The sequence below is a fragment of the Molothrus aeneus genome, unplaced genomic scaffold, assembly GCF_037042795.1.
Source record: "Molothrus aeneus isolate 106 unplaced genomic scaffold, BPBGC_Maene_1.0 scaffold_34, whole genome shotgun sequence".
In the NCBI taxonomy this organism is placed as follows: Eukaryota; Metazoa; Chordata; class Aves; order Passeriformes; family Icteridae; genus Molothrus; species Molothrus aeneus.
Window position 1 is genome coordinate 50,166 of NW_027099005.1, and position 15,490 is coordinate 65,655.

The following is a 15,490-nucleotide window of genomic DNA, read 5'->3' on the forward strand; positions in this document are numbered from 1 at the left end:
TCTGTCCCTGCAGGCTGTCGGCATCCCCCGCCTTCCCCACCTGGCTGGGCCCTTCCTTTGCTGACAGCTCTGCCTCCTGCCTGCCTCTGCCTGCCCACACAGAGCCTGGGGCTGGCCCAGGCTCCTTCTGGGGGATGTGTTGCACCACAGCCTTGCCCTGAGAGGGAAATTCCTTTCTCTTTGTGTCCTGTCTGGCCCTCCCTATCTGCCCTTTGCATTAATTCTTTCTTTCTCTGTTCTCTACTATGTCAAAAGGATCCACCATCTCTGAAACCACCCTTCAATCCCTCCCAGGCCTCTCCTCTGCTGTCCTCAGTCTCCACCCCACTGAGTATAGAGCTCCTTTGTCCCTATATTGTGCTCATGTGCTTGAGGCCTCCAAACCCCACATTGGAAATCTCTGGGTCCTCTCCAAGGTGTTGGCAAATGAAAACATTCTGCTCATAGTCTAAGAAAATCACCTCAGGACAAGACCAGTCAGACCTGTGTGTCCTGGCTGCTTTTGCCTTGGAGCAATCCTTGGATAGATAGATAGATTTTTTTAGGCCCAATTCCAGATTTGCCAATGGGCACTTTGATGTGAACAACGATTCTTTTCCATTGGAAGGAAAGCAGAGGCCCAGTGTTTCAGGGGCAGATGAGCAGCAGCCACCAAGGACCAAGGCAAGCCAGACCTTTATGGAATTGCAGCTTGTGCCTGAGAGAATTCCTTGGATACACAGAATTTGGGAGGTAGAATACAAGTTTTGGCCACTGGTCCCTTGATGAAAAGGCTGTTTCTTTTCCATCTGAAGGAAAGCAGAGAGCCCCAGGGTTTGATGGTAGATGAGAAGCAGCCCTTGGGAGGCCAAGCCAGCCAAACTTGTCTCTCCTGGCAGCTTTTGGTTGGGAGCTATCCTTGGATATATGGAATGTAGGGGCTAAATCTCAAATTTGGCCACGGCCCTGGGACAAGACTGTTCTATTTCCATTGGAAGGAAGGCAGAGAGCCCCAGTGTTTCAGGGGTAGATGACAGGTGGCCATCAGAGCCCACAACACCAGCCAGAGCTGGCCGGTTTTGTCTGGGAGAAACCCTTCGTATAGTGAACATTTTAGGAAGAGTAGCAATTTTGGCCGTGGAGGAATAAGAAGATTCTTTTCCATAGGAAGGAAAGCACAGAGCCCCAGTGCTTCAGGGGCTGATGAACTGCAGGCACCAGAGACCAAGGCCAGCCAGACCTGTCTGTAATGGCAGCTTTTGTGTAGGAGCCATCACTGGATATAGGACTTTTGGAGGAGGAATCCCAATTTCAGCCATGAGCACCTGGAGAAGAAGGATGGTTCTTTTCCCTTAGGATGGAAAGGGCAGAGCCCCAGTGTTTCAGGGCAGAATAGAGGCAATCACCAGAAGCGAAGGCCAGCTAGACCTGTGTGTACTGGGAGATCTTGTCTAGGAGAAAAAACCCTTGTATGTAGGAATTTTGGAGGACAAGTACCAGTTTTGGCCATGGGTGCCTGTGCAGGAGGGATTGTTCTTTTCCATAGGAAGGAAAGCACAGAGCCCCAGTGTTTGAAGGCAGGTGAGACCCAGCTCTCAGGAAGACAAGGTCAGCCAGACTTGTTGGTAATGGCAGCCTTTGTCCGGGAGCAATCCCTGGATATGAGGAATTTTGGAGGGGGAATTCTGTTTTAGCCATGGATGCATGAATGAGAAGGGCAGTTCTTTTCCATTTGAAGGAAAGGCCAGAGCCCCAGGGTTTCAGGGGTACATGAGAAGAGACCCTCAACATGCCAAGGGCAGTTGGACCAGTCAGGCCAAGCCAACCAGACCTGTTCCCTGTTCCCTTGGATCCATGGGGCCCTGCAGGGTCACAGTGGTGGTGTCATATTGGATCCTTGGTTCCATGAGGCCCAGATGTGTCACATTGGCCTCTTGTTTCCATGGGGCTCCAGAGTGTCACAATGGTCCCTTGCTTCCATGAGGCCTTGCAGTGTCACAGGGGTCTCCTTGGTGCCACAGTGTCACAATGGACCCTTGGTTCCATGGGGACTCACAATGTCAGAAGGGTCTCCTTGGTTCCATGAGGCCCTGCAGAGCCCCTGGATTCAACGAGGCCTCCAAGTGTCATCATGATGGACTCCAGGATCCCATGAGGCTCCAAAATGTCCCAATGGACCTTTGGTTCCATGGGGTCCTGCACTGTTCCATGGATCCTTAGTTCCATGGGGCCCTGGAGTGTCACAATGGACTCCTTGGTTCCATGGTGCCACACAGTGTGACAGCTGCCCCATGGCCTACCAAGACTCCAGAGTGTCACAATGGTTCCTTGCTTCCATGAGGCCTTGCAGTGTCACAATGGCCCATTGGTTCCATGGGGCCTGTAGTGTCACCATGATCCCATAAGGCCTTGCAGTGTCACAACAGAGCATTGGTTTCACGGAGCCCCACAGTGTCACTATGGTCACCTTGGCTGCACAAGGCTCTGAAATATCACAATGGCCCTTTGCTTCCACAAGGCCTCCAAGTGTAAAAATGGCCTCCATGGTTCCATGAGGCCCTGCCGTGTCACAATGGACCTTTGGTTCCATGATGCCCAGAGTGTCACAATGGTATCCTTGGTTCCACGGTGTCAGAATGGACCCTTCATCCCATGGACACCCACAGTGTTCTCTGCAGTCCCCTTGATTCCATCAGGCCCGGCCATGCTCTAATGGCCCCTTGGTTCCAGGGGGTCCCAAAGTGTCAGAACAGTCTCCATTGCTCCATGAGCCCCGCAATGTCACTGTGCTCCCCTTGGTTGCACAGCGTCCCACAGTGGAACAATGGACTCCTGGTTCCATGGGGTTCCTCAGTCCCAATGGTCTCCTTGGATCCGCAGTGTCACAGTGGCCCCTTGGCTCCATGTTGCCACGCTGTGTCACAATGGCTCATGGTTCCATGAGGCCACACAGTTTAACAAGGGATGCTTTGTTCCTTGAGGCCTTGCTGTGTCACAATGGACTTCTGGTTCCATGAGCTCTCACACTGCCCACAGCAGTCTCCTTGGTTCTGCAGTGTCACCATGGACCCTTTGTTCCATGAGGCTCTGCAGTAGAACACGGTGACCTTGGTTCTGTGAGGTTCAGTAGTGTCACAATGGACCCATGGTTCCACCAGGCCTTGCTGTGTCACAATGGCCCCGTGGTTCCAAGAGGTTTCTCAGGGTCACAATGGTCTCCTGGGGTCTGCAGTATCACAATGGACCATTGGTTCAATGTGCCAAAATGGATTTTGGTTCCATGGGTGTCCTGGGTTGACTATATGATGCTTTTATCCCCAGTCGTCTCGTCCTGTTATGCTGAATAATAAGTTTTGCACCCTTAAAACTTGTTGCAAAGAGCGAAGGAGAGAGAGAAGTGCACAGTTTTTTTTCCAGACACTGCTCTCACTCCTCCACATTCCTGCTCCTTGACTGTGTAGTCTGCAAATAAACCGACAGCGAGACAGAGCTCTTTTTTATCTTTAGTTAGTTTAGCTAGCTGAAGCAAAGAAGTTCCCTGGACTGTGTTTTTCCCCCTTTTCTTTAGACCTCTTGAAACCTGCTCTAAACTGAACACCCAGCAGAGCACCAGCAGCTGCACCAGTAGCCCACCAGGCAGGGCCTGGGCCGTGGCATTTCCAGCACTGGAGGGACTGATCAGAGACTAAATGAGCTGAGCTGCAACCCGGGGAAGGGACTTTCTCAGTTTGTCATCTCTTTTAGAGCAGCAAAAAGTTTTATTAATCGATATTGTTTAAGTTTTATTGTTTAATAAACATTTTTTTTCCACTCTTCTTGAAAAAAGTATTTTCTCCCGGACCGGCTGGAGGGAAGAGCCGATTAAATTTACTTTCCTACTAGAGCCCCTTGAGAGATTGTCTCCCAAATTTGCTCTAAACCAAAGCAATGGGGTTCTGCTGTTTCACAATGGACCTTTTGTTCCATGAGTTTGAAATTAAACTGTCCTTGGAAAAACTGGGGAGGACTGGGACATACTGGGGAACACTGGGAATGCTGTGGGAGACACTGGGACATACTGGGAGTGATACTGGGGAGGACTGGGATAACCTGGGGACACGGGGAATGCTGAGGGGGAATCTGGGTGGACTGGGATGGACTGTGGGGATACACTGGGACATACTGGGAGTGATACTGAGGGATACTGGGTCAAACTGGGGATAGTGGGGACATTGCAGAGAAGACTGGGGACACTGGGGCATCCTGTGGATGACATCGGTGGGGAACTGGAAGGGACTGGGCATAGACTCAGGGGTATTCAGAGGGACTGGGGTGTACTGGGGTTGTACTGGTCTGTACTGAGGATGAACTGGTCTGTAATGGGAGGGACTGGAGAAAGGTGAATTTGCTGTTCCCGCCTCCACCGCATCCCATTTGCTGAGGCTCACGCCAATCACTTCCAGCAGCCTATCACAGCCGGAGATAGGGGTCCTGGGGGCGGTGCCTAGGATGGACGCCATCTTTAATTTTTGACTACAACTCCTGTTATGCCACGCGGCCCCATTGAGCCCCATTGCAGCTGGGACTACAATGCCCGTCACGCCCCGCGCTCCACAGAACCCCGGGATCCGCCCCCATCTGTCCCATAAGTGTCCCCCAGACCCTCCAGGATCCCTCAGTTCCCTCTCAGCGCACATTCGGGACCCCCCAAAAGCGTCCCCGGATCCCCAGAGTGCTCCAAACCCCACAGATGCCCGGCACAGCCACTTCTGGGAATTCATCTCCTCTCATCCCCTGCGGCCCCAGAGCCCCTCAGAACACAGTCCCGTGCCTAAAACTCCTGCCGTGCCCGCGCCCTAAAGAGCCCGGTTAGAGCTCTCCGAAGTCCCGCCAAGGGCTCCCCAACCGTTTACATTTGCCTCCCGAGGACCTCAAGTCGCGGCTCGGAGGCAAAAGTGTCCCCCAAGAGCCTTCCCGGACCCCCAAGAGCCTTCCCGGACCCCCAGACATCGCGTTTCTACCACTTCCGGAACTACAGCTCCCATCATGCTTCGCGGCGCACGTCCAGCGCTGTTCCAGCTGGGACTTCATCTCCCGTCATGCCCCGCGCCCCTCCGAGAGCCATTGCAGCTGCGCCCAGAACTCCCGTGATGCTCCGCGGCCCTGGTAAACCGTATTAGACCCGCTCCTACAACTCCCATCACCCCTCGCGCCCCAGAGAGCCCCGTTCGAGCCCCCCAAGCGCCCGCCCGGACCCTGCAGGGCCCCAAATTCCCCTCCCTGACCTCCAAGGGCCCTCCTGGACCCCCAAGTGCTGCCCCGGACCCCGAACTGTCCCTCAGAATCCCCGAGTGCCCCTCCAAGTGCCCACCTGGCTCCCCCAAGTGTCCTCCAGATGCTCAAGTTCTCTCTGAATTCCCTCCCCAGACCCAAAACTGCCCCAAATGTGCCCCAGAAATGTCTCCACGGCCCCCAAAGTGCCCCCTCCTTGACCCTATCGAAGAAAAAGATGATAAAAATGGCACCAAAATACTTCAAATATTATTAGTTAGCGTTATGAATAAGAAGCTTGACTAGGCCAACATTCAAGCAGCAATCAATTTATTATTTAATATGGTAAAGTATGAGCAATACAGTGCTGGGTACAGTGGGGGAAGTTTTCCCTCCAACTGCACACTGATAATTGAGGGTTACAGGTATTTGTAGGGGTACCCATCAGCTTTTTCAGCAGGTTCTATTTCCAATTTTTTACTCATCAGCAATTTTTATTCCAAATTATTACATCACAATTCTATACACTATTGTGATCTTAGTTTCTCAGGATGTATCTCAAAAGGAGGATCCCAGATGGTGGCGGGATCATCTTTCTTCTTTCAGTTTCCGAAAGAAGAAAGATGAATCCCATCTGGTGGAGTCCAGCTCCCCAGATGTGGGTCCACCTTTTAATTGCAGAGATTATAAATCTAACAACAGTGATGTCCAGCTTCCCTTTGGTCGAAACCATAAATCCTTGAGGTGATGTTCATCTTCCTTTCTCAAGCTGTTTTTCTCTGCTTCCATAAGGCGTGAGATAAGCATATTTCCTTTATATATATTCCAAAGCTATAGTTTCAAGGATACAAGTAATATTCTAAAATTATACTTCAAAAGGTTATTATTGCAGACTCTTTGTGGATTAACTGCAAGCAAAAAGCAACATCCTTAACACCTTAATTCCAATGCTCCAAAATCAACCAGGGTTAATTGCAAACAAAAGATAGGTTCAAAGGCCTTTTTCCATGCTTTATTTTCCTCAGTTATTATTAGAATTCACAGCTCTCCCATTGTCGGGGTCCACACATTTCGCATTCACAAATACACACGTCACCTGTTTGTACCTGACACGAAACACAGCTTTGTATTTCACACCACCTCTCTGGTCAACCTATTCCCAGGCCCGAACACGTAAACAGTGAATTTTTTTTTCTAAATCTAACCTGAATTTCCTCTCAAGGTGAGGCCAATTCCTCTGGTTCTCAGTGCAGACCCAGCAGAAGAGAACAGCCCCCCTCAGTGCACTCTCCTGCCATGGAATTGGAGAGAGCGGTGAGGTCCTGAGCCTCTTCTCCAGACTGAAGAAACCCAGCTCCCTCAGCTACTCCTCATGGGCCATGTTTTCTAGAGCCTTCGTGAGCCTTGCTGCCCTTCTCTGGCCACACTCAGCCCCTCAATGTCCTTTTTCCCGAGGGGCCCAGAGCTGGACACAGCACTCGAGGTGTGGCCTCAGCAGTGCCCAGCACAGAGGGGCAGGCGCTGCCTGCTCCTGCTGCCCACACTGCTGCTGATCCAGGCCAGGTGCCATTGGCCTCTTGCCCCCTTGGGCACACTTTGGCTCACCCTGAGGCGGCTGGTGACCTGCAGGATGTGCCACTTGGCCTTGTGGAACCTCACGCCCTTGTCCTTGGCCCATTGATCGAGTCTGTCCAAGTCTCACTGCAGAGCCTTCCCGTCCTCCAGCAGATCCACACTCCCACCCAACTGGGCATCTGCAAATTTACTGAGGGTGCTCTCAATGCCCTCCTCCAGATCATCAATAAAGATGTTAACCAGGACCAGCCCCAAAACGGAGCCCTGGAGAACACATTTCAATGCAGCTCAGGTTGCATGGTCTGCAGTTGGAGGCTGCAATGCCCCCACAACAGAAAGAGCTGCCATCCCTTGGCATTGGCCACACACACAGGTGCAGGAAAAAAGCCTTTTACTAGGTGAATATGGCTGACAGAACTGAGCTCTCAGGCACACCCTCCCTTTCCCTAATGACCCTGAACTCAAGAAAAGGGATTTCACCTCCCAGCTCTTTGCACCATTGGATCCTCACACCATCAGAGCTGCACCAGCCTCTCTGATCCTTTTGCGCCTTCTCCCCACTCAAGCTGATGAGCAGCTTTGATAAGAAAAAATGCAGTTCTGCTGCCAACAAGGTGAGCCAATTTGCAAATGCAACTTACCCTGCCAAACACAGCTACTGCCTTTTTCTATCAGAGGTGAGTCATCAGAAGGAATGAAAATGTGTTGCATTTTAAACCAAAGAGGGAAAGAAAGGAAAGCACTCACAGAGGATTTGGCAAAGCCAAGAGATGCCAGTGTGGCTTATCCTGTTGGCTGCTCAGTTATTGCAGCCCTTTGCTACTTTACCATTTGTCTTGTTTGGAGATTGTGCTCAGATCATTCAGTTATGGGTGCAGGAGAAATTTAAAAAATCATAGCTGATTGCAAAATAATACAACTTAGGAAAATTTAAATAGATTGTGAAGTATTTACATCAGGGTGATGACAGTTACCACATAGAGACCAAAATAAGCTCTTTTAACAAAACTTCATTTCTATCCTTGTTCCTCAAGCCCTACTATCCATTTCTTTGGCTGATGTAGTATAATGTCAAAATACTCTTCGATATCTTGTATTGTTTATACTTTGCAACACTTCTGTTGTGTTTTCTAAAAGCTCTGGGTATTTTTTAGTTTGAAAAAAAGATCTATTATTTTGGTAGCAACATTGCAGTTCTGTGTTTCCTTTTGGTACTCAGCTGAAGAAATAAAAGAGCAGAAAAAATTGCAGAGGTGGATAGTAGATCACAAGGAGCAAAGTTACAGGAGATGAGTACATTACTACTGCCACTGCTTAAGAGCATCTCTCACAAAAAGCAGACTGGCTACACTGTCCCAAATCCATCATTTCAACTCTCCATGACTTGTTTCTTGCTTTGCAAAGCTGAGCTGATCCATTTTTACCTAATATGAATAACAACTAGTAATACACACTTACAGTTCTCTTGTATTACTGCAACAGCACTAGGTCCCCTTTGAATTTTTTAGGGCAATTGTAATGCCACCCCTGAATTTAAACAGGTTCAAGATATTATTTGTAGCTTATTCTTGAAGGTAATTTGTAGCAAAAGTCAAAAAATTATTGCAGATGGTCAGTAACTGGACTGTTATGTGTATGGGATGCACACGATGATTTAAGTACTGCTTCATTCTGTGTGACTCCAGGCTTTGAGAAAGAGTCATCCCACTCGGCATTTGGGCTCCCTTTGGTCTCAGGAATTATGGATCCAGAGTAACTTGTTAGAAGCTTATGAAAAAATGTCTCTGAAGTTTACAGCAGAGCTGAAGTGTACAGAAGGATGAGAATTCAATGAATAATTCAATGAATACTAAGTTTGAAAAGCATATCCAGTTATCTACTGGCTATGTCCAGTTACTATCCACTGTTACAGTACAGTGCACAATATCACCAGGAAAATTGTGAATGTCATCTTCAGACCTATCTATTAACACATTTTATTTTTGATCAAAGTTATTTCTACAAATTACCAAGCCGTTTTGCCTTTTTGAGGCTCTTGCTTTTTTCGTGTTACGTATTTACATGTATAACACAGGTGGCTCCTCTGTCTTGGTTTGGAAAGACAGGTGTTTGCTAAGGAAGGCAGGAGCCTTTCTTGAAATGGAAAAATGTAAATCCCTGCCTTCTAAATTGTCATGAATTTTAAATTAAGGGGGGCTCTCAGGTAAAAATCAACAATAACAGTTCCTTATTAGGGAAGAAAATAAAAAGATAAAATAAACAATGCAGTAAACCAAAACAGCACTGACAGAGTCAGAATACAACCTGACACCCTGTGGGTCAGGGTGTTGGTAGCAGTCCAATTGGAATTGTGGCTGCAGCCCTCCTGGAGTGTCAGGTGTGGTTCTGTTGGAGCAGGGATCCTGTAGAAAGGTGTAGTCTTCCTCTGAAGATCCAGTGGAAGAGGCAGCTGCTGTTCCTCTGGGAAATCCAGTGGAGAAGCTGTGCTGGTGTTCCAGAATTTCAAGATTATATCTGGGTAGGAATGCTTGGCTCCTCCCTCTGGGCGGAGCATCTCCCAATGGGATGCTGTAGTTCTTCTCAGCCATGCAGTGACATTCAATAGCTTATTATCAGCAGATGTCTCCCCTGGAGGGAGGATTGGCTGTGGAAGAGATAAGGAAAACTGCCCAATTAACAGAAGACAACTGGCATACAGGTGGCAAATAGAATCCAAACTGCTTGGCAATCTAGTATATCCTGAATCTGATCAAGGAACCGAAAAGGAGCTTTTAGATTTTCGAAGCTGAGGTCTGTCTTGCCTGTTTCTGAAGCTGCAGTCCAAGAGCAGTGACAGAAAGGTTGCTGCTCTGGGAGCATGCTTCTAGCTTGAATTTAGGCCTGAAGGCATTGTACCAATTTACAGCTCTTACAAGAGCTCTGTCACTGCACAGAATTTCCGTAGGCATTACAACACAAAGAACTCCCTTTCCCCCCACAAGCTCTTGATGCAGCTTTCTGTACCACCCTGGTTATGTCCTTGGTGAGGGGCCTTTCTGCAAAAGGAGAAGGAGACTCTTTAGCATAATTGTGTTTTCTGTGGAGTGTTTTATCATAGTCTATTAATATTCCCTTTTCCTCAGTTCCATAGCTACTTACTACTTTCTAACTCATTGATTTTAATCAATGGAGGAGGGCTGTTCCAAGATTATGGAACAGATCACCTTGAGTGCCATCACAGGGCACCCACAGGATGGCCCAGGGATCAGAGCCAGCCAGCATGGATTTCAATGTCTGCACTGATGATCTGCATGAGGGGACTGAGTCCAGCATCAGCAAATTTGCAGATGACACCAAGCTGGGTGTGAGTGTGGATCTGCTGGAGGGTAGGAGGGCTCTGCAGAGGGACCTGGACAGGCTGGATCCAGGGCCCAAATCCAGCAAGGTGAGGTTGAACAAGACCAAGTGCTGGGTGCTGCACTTTGGCCACAACAACCCCTGCAGCGCTACAGGCTGGGGACAGAGTGGCTGGAGAGCGGCCAGGCAGAAAGGGACCTGGGGGCACTGATGGACAGCAGGCTGGACATGAGCCAGCAGTGTGCCCAGGTGGGCAAGAAGGCCAATGGCTCCTGGCCTGAATCAGGAATGGTGTGGCCAGCAGGAGCAGGGCAGGGATTCTTCCCCTGCATCAGCACTGGTGAGGCCACACCTCGAGTGCTGTGTCCAGTTCTGGGTCCTCAATTTAGGAAAGCCATCTAGGGGCTGGAGCGTGTCCAGAGAAGGGCAACAAGGCTGGGGAGGGGTCTGGAACACAAGTCCTGTGAGGAGCGGCTGAGGGAGCTGGGGTTGTTTATCCTGGAGAAGAGGAGGCTCGGGGAGACAAGGTGGTGTCAGGGCTCAGGTTGGACTTGATGATCTCCAAGGTCTTTTCCAACCTTGCTGATTCTGTGATTCTCTGGAACAACCCTTGGAGCAGTTGCAGGAGGAGCCCTGGGCCTCCTCTTCAGGAGCTCCAGCAGCCCAGGTCCCTCAGCTTCTCCTGCCAGCCCCAACGCCCATTCTGTCAGTCCTGCAGAGCCTCTGCAGCCCCTCCTCACTGCCCAGAACAGGGAGCCCCAGAGCCAGACACAGCAGCCCAGATGTGCCCCCCTGGCCTGGGGTGCCTCTGGCAAGGGAGCAGCAGCAAGCACTGCAGGAGCCTGCAGACAATTCCTGCAGCACTTGTAGGATGATCCTGCTGCCCAAGGGATGTTCCCATGGGGCCAAGTCAGGAACTGTGATGGGGAGTGGGGCCAGAGAGGAAAGGGCAAACAGGGATGGGCTGTTTGCAGGGGAGGGGACAGTGATGGGCAATAGGAAGAAATCTGGATCAGGAAAGAGGAAAGAAAGCAAAGGTGAAGCCAAGGAAATGCTCGGGGCAGTTTCGCAGTGGCTGCCAGGCAGCCCTGGCTCTGAGCAACAGCATCTGCAGAGGGACAGGAAACTCCCAGCTGATGGGAACAAACTTTCTGGCTGACTGCAGAGGCCAGGACAAAGCTGAGTGGTTTCCCTGGTGTCCCGCAGGCCTTGCTGGCCCCAGGGGCTGATGGCATTTGTGCTCCCTCAGGTTCATGTCCCCACAGCAACAGCATGGGGGTGCTGCCCCTGCTGTGTGCAATGCAAACAGGGGCTGCTGAGCCAGTGCTGCCGTGTCTGTGCCTGCAAGGATGGGGCACCTGTGTGAGCTGGGGGAGAGGCCAGGGCTGCAGAGGGGGGATGTTGTTGACAGCTGCATGAGGACGCTCTGGGACGCTGCCCTGGGCTGTGCAGCGCACTGGGGATGGATCAGCCCCTGCTCTGCTGCTCCTTCCCATCTGCCCCAGGGCCCTTGCAGAGCCCCAGCCATGCTGTTTGCCCCCAGCCTGCCCACGGCCAGCCTGGGGCTGCTCACGGGGCTTTTCTGTGCTGAGCATTGGCCTGGCCGTGTTCTTGAGAGAGCCTGGGCAAGGAGCCTGGAGCCCCCAGGGCCTGGCCTGAGGCGTCAGCGCTGCCCCAGCAGTGCCCATGGCCTGTCCCTGCTGCAGCCCCGGCACTGCCACCCCCAGGGCTGTGCCCGGCCCCGAGAGCACTCAGGCCCTGCAGCAACACCAGGGCCAGCAGGGCAGCGGGGCAGGGCCACGGCAGCAGCACTGGCAACACCAAGTGCTGCTGCTGCTGCTGGGCACAGCTGCTGGGCCAGCACTGATCTGCCCCAGCTCTGCACACAGACATTGCTGCTGCAGCTCCAGAGAAGGCAACAAAAGGGGGGTCTCCAGGGAAAACATTGCTGGACTGTGTCAGTGAGGAGCTATGCTCTTGATAGCTTCAAATGAAATAAAGGATTTATTTCATTTGAAGCTAGCAAGAGCACAGCTCCTCACTGACACAGTCTGTGGGTCATAGTGAAGGTGTGGAGAAACAAAACGAGATATGGCAAATTTGATGGGTTTAGTTTAGGGACAATATTAAAAAAAGGAAAACAATGAAAAAGAAGCTCCAAAATGAAACCAACAAGAAGTATCAAAGACAACTTTTATTACAAATTATTTTCAGAAACTGCCCAGCAGTTTAATGTTTCCTAAATGGTCCACTCATCAGTCTCCACACTGCAGCCTGGAGCTCCTGGTTCCTCAGGCTGTAGATGAGGGGGTTCAGGGCTGGAGGCACCACCGAGTACAGAACTGACACTGCCAGATCCAGGGATGGGGAGGAGATGGAGGGGGGCTTCAGGTAGGCAAACATGGCAGTGCTGAGAAACAGGGAGAGCACGGCCAGGTGAGGGAGGCAGGTGGAAAAGGCTTTGTGCCGTCCCTGCTCAGAGGGGATCCTCAGCACAGCCCTGAAGATCTGCACATAGGAGAAAACCATGAACACAAAACAACCAAAGGCTAAGGATGCACCAAGCACAATGAGCCCAAGTTCCCTGAGGTAGGAGTGTGAGCAGGAGAGCTTGAGGATGTGTGGGATTTCACAGAAGAACTGGCCCAGGGCATTGCCATGGCACAGGGGCATGGAAAATGCATTGGCTGTGTGCAGCAGAGCATGGAGAAAGGCACTGGCCCAGGCAGCTGCTGCCATGTGGGCACAAGCTCTGCTGCCCAGGAGGGTCCCGTAGTGCAGGGGTTTGCAGATGGACATGTAGCGGTCGTAGCACATGATGGTCAGGAGGGAAAACTCTGCTGAAAAGAAGAAGATAAAGAAAAACAGCTGTGCAGCACATGCTGAGTAGGAGATGGTGCTGGTGTCCCAGAGGGAATTGTGCATGGCTTTGGGGACAGTGGTGCAGATGGAGCCCAGGTCAGCGAGGGCCAGGTTGAGCAGGAAGAAGAACATGGGCGTGTGCAGGTGGTGGCCGCAGGCTACGGCACTGATGATGAGGCCGTTGCCCAGGAGGGCAGCCAGGGAGATGCCCAGCAAGAGGCAGAAGTGCAGGAGCTGCAGCTGCCGCGTGTCTGCCAATGCCAGCAGGAGGAAGTGCCTGATGGAGCTGCTGTTGGACATTTGCTGTGTCTGGGCATTTTGACCTAGAGGAGGAAAGACCGGGCAATGGAGGGGAGATTTCTCACAGAAAAGTCAAAGCCCTTTCTCACAGACCCTTTCCTGCCACTGAACACCTCGTCCTGTCCATGTCTCAAATATCTTCCTTCAGCTCTGTTGCTGGAGCCCTGATTGCTGTTGGGCAGTGTTGTGTCAGGAGCTGGACCTTCAGCTGCAGGACACCTGGGAGTCAGCCCTGACCCCCAGTCAGTGCAGGGGAACAATGAGGGCAGGGGCCAGTCCTGGTGTTTGGACTTGGATAAAGAATGTTCAGCTAAGGCTGAGGAGCTGCCTGGGGGAAGGGATGGGGATTGCTCTGTCCCTCTCTCCTGTTCCAGCTGCCCTGCACTTGCACCTTTCTGAAATCCACTCCTGTGTTACCCTGGACAGCCAGGAGACACTGCTGAGAGCAGAGGGATCCCTGGCACACAAAGTGGCTCCTGCCTTTCCCAGAGTCAGGAGAGTGGGCTCATTGCCAGCCTCCCAGGCTGCCCTGCCCAGAGCTCCCCGGGCACAGGGAGCTGGGACACCCCATTGCTGTGCTCAGCCTGCACAGGAGGAGCCCAAGGGCTGGGCCTGGCCCTGCAGCTGGAACTGCCATTGCAGAGAGCCCCTCAGCAATGCCAGCAGCACCTGGGCAAGGCAAGGGGAGAGATAGAGAGAGTCGGGCCTGAGGAAAAGCCTTTCCCTGCCCAGCCCTGCCCAGCCCCTGCCAGGCAGCAGCAGGGCAGGACAGTGGCCCTCAGGCCCTGGTCAGCAGGGTATGGGCACATGGCCGGAGAGATGCCCTTCATCTCTGGGGCTGCTCTGCCGGCCCAGGAGGGACTGAGGGCCCCAAGCCCCCGGGCTGAGGGCTGTGCTGGCTGCGAGGGGACACAAGAGCTGTGCTGCTCAGGGCAGTGTCTGCCCTGCAGGGCAGGCCCGGCAGGTGCCACACCTGCCCTGCAGCAGGGCTGCCCTCAGCACTGCCTCCCTCCATCCCTGCCCACGGCTCTGCTGCTGGAGCTGTCCCAGCCCCAGCTGCTCCTGTGGCCCCGGGCTCCTTCCCTGCCAGAGCTGCCAGAGCCCAGCCCAGCCCCTGGGCCAGCCCTGCCCTGCAGCTGCTCGGCCCTACAGGGATTAAAGAACAGCTCCCCCAGCCTGGGCACCATGGAAAGGCGATGCTGCATGGATCTGGAGGCTGGGCAGGTGCAGGCACTTGCTGAAGTGCCCAAGAATCCTCAGGGTGATGGTTTAAGAGTCTCAGCCCCTGCTCCCCTATGCACAGCTGAGTTTCCATTACCACCCAGCTGAGCCAGGGAAAAGTGGGGGCTCAGATTCAGGAAAGCAGAGACCCAAGGAGGAAACTCCTGCCCTGAAAGAGCTCACGACAAGCCCACTCAGAAGGAGAGCCCTGGGGTGTGCTGGCTTCAGGAGATCCCTCCAGGAGCACAGGGGACATTGCCCTGCACCCACACACTCACCATGAAAAGGGCTGCGAAGATCTTTCCCCAGGTGAAGTCTCAGCTCAATGTCTTCCCAATCCTGATTGCCTTCAGCCTGTCTCTGCCTGGCTCCTGTGCCCTCAGTGCCTGCAGGCAGAGCCCTCAGACCTGCTGGGCTGGGAGAGGAGCTGGCCCTGGGAAGAGCTGTTCCTTTAAAGCTCAGCAGCACAGACACAGCACAAGGACTTTAATGAGCCTCTCGGGGATTTGGTGTTGTTTACATCAGACTCAGTCACTGAGAGAGTGATCAAAAAACTTCTCAAGAACTCAAAGTTAAATTGAAACACTGAAGTTTCTTGAAGTTTTAATGGGTCCCATAGAGGAACACCACTGGGAAAGTGTCCCCAGGTTGCAGTTAGAGCAGAACCCTGGAGGCAGTGATGACAGCTGGGGACAAACAAGGCCAAGGTGTCTCTGGTGCTGAGCAGAGCTGGATGTGTTTGAGGAATGCCAAGGGCCAAGGCCTGAGCCCCAGGGCCTGGCCAGGCAGATCCTGTCCCTCCCTCCTTGCTCAGGGCTCTTGCCGGGATGGGCACTGGCATGTGGGGATGTGCAATGCCAAGGGCAGGAGCATGGGGCGGCCCCTGCCAGGCTGCTGAGCAGGGACAAGGAGGCCATGAGGCCCCAGGCCTGCAAGGGTCACTTGTCTCCTGCTCCTGGCCCAGTGC

The 15,490-nt window shown here is 52.4% G+C and overlaps 1 protein-coding gene across 1 annotated transcript; it reads right to left on the reverse strand.

The window, feature by feature from the left end:
* Positions 1 to 12,369: 12,369 nt before the first annotated feature.
* LOC136570484 (olfactory receptor 14J1-like) lies at positions 12,370 to 13,302 on the reverse strand. The gene has a single exon (XM_066570949.1). The coding sequence runs from the start codon at positions 13,300 to 13,302 to the stop codon at positions 12,370 to 12,372; it is 933 nt and encodes a 310-aa protein (XP_066427046.1).
* Between the last annotated feature and the right edge of the window lie 2,188 nt (positions 13,303 to 15,490).

Coding starts and splice junctions, on each gene's coding strand:
- LOC136570484 (XM_066570949.1), bottom strand. CDS start 13,302: ATGTCCAACAGCAGCTCCATCAGGCACTTCCTCCTGCTGGCATTGGCA.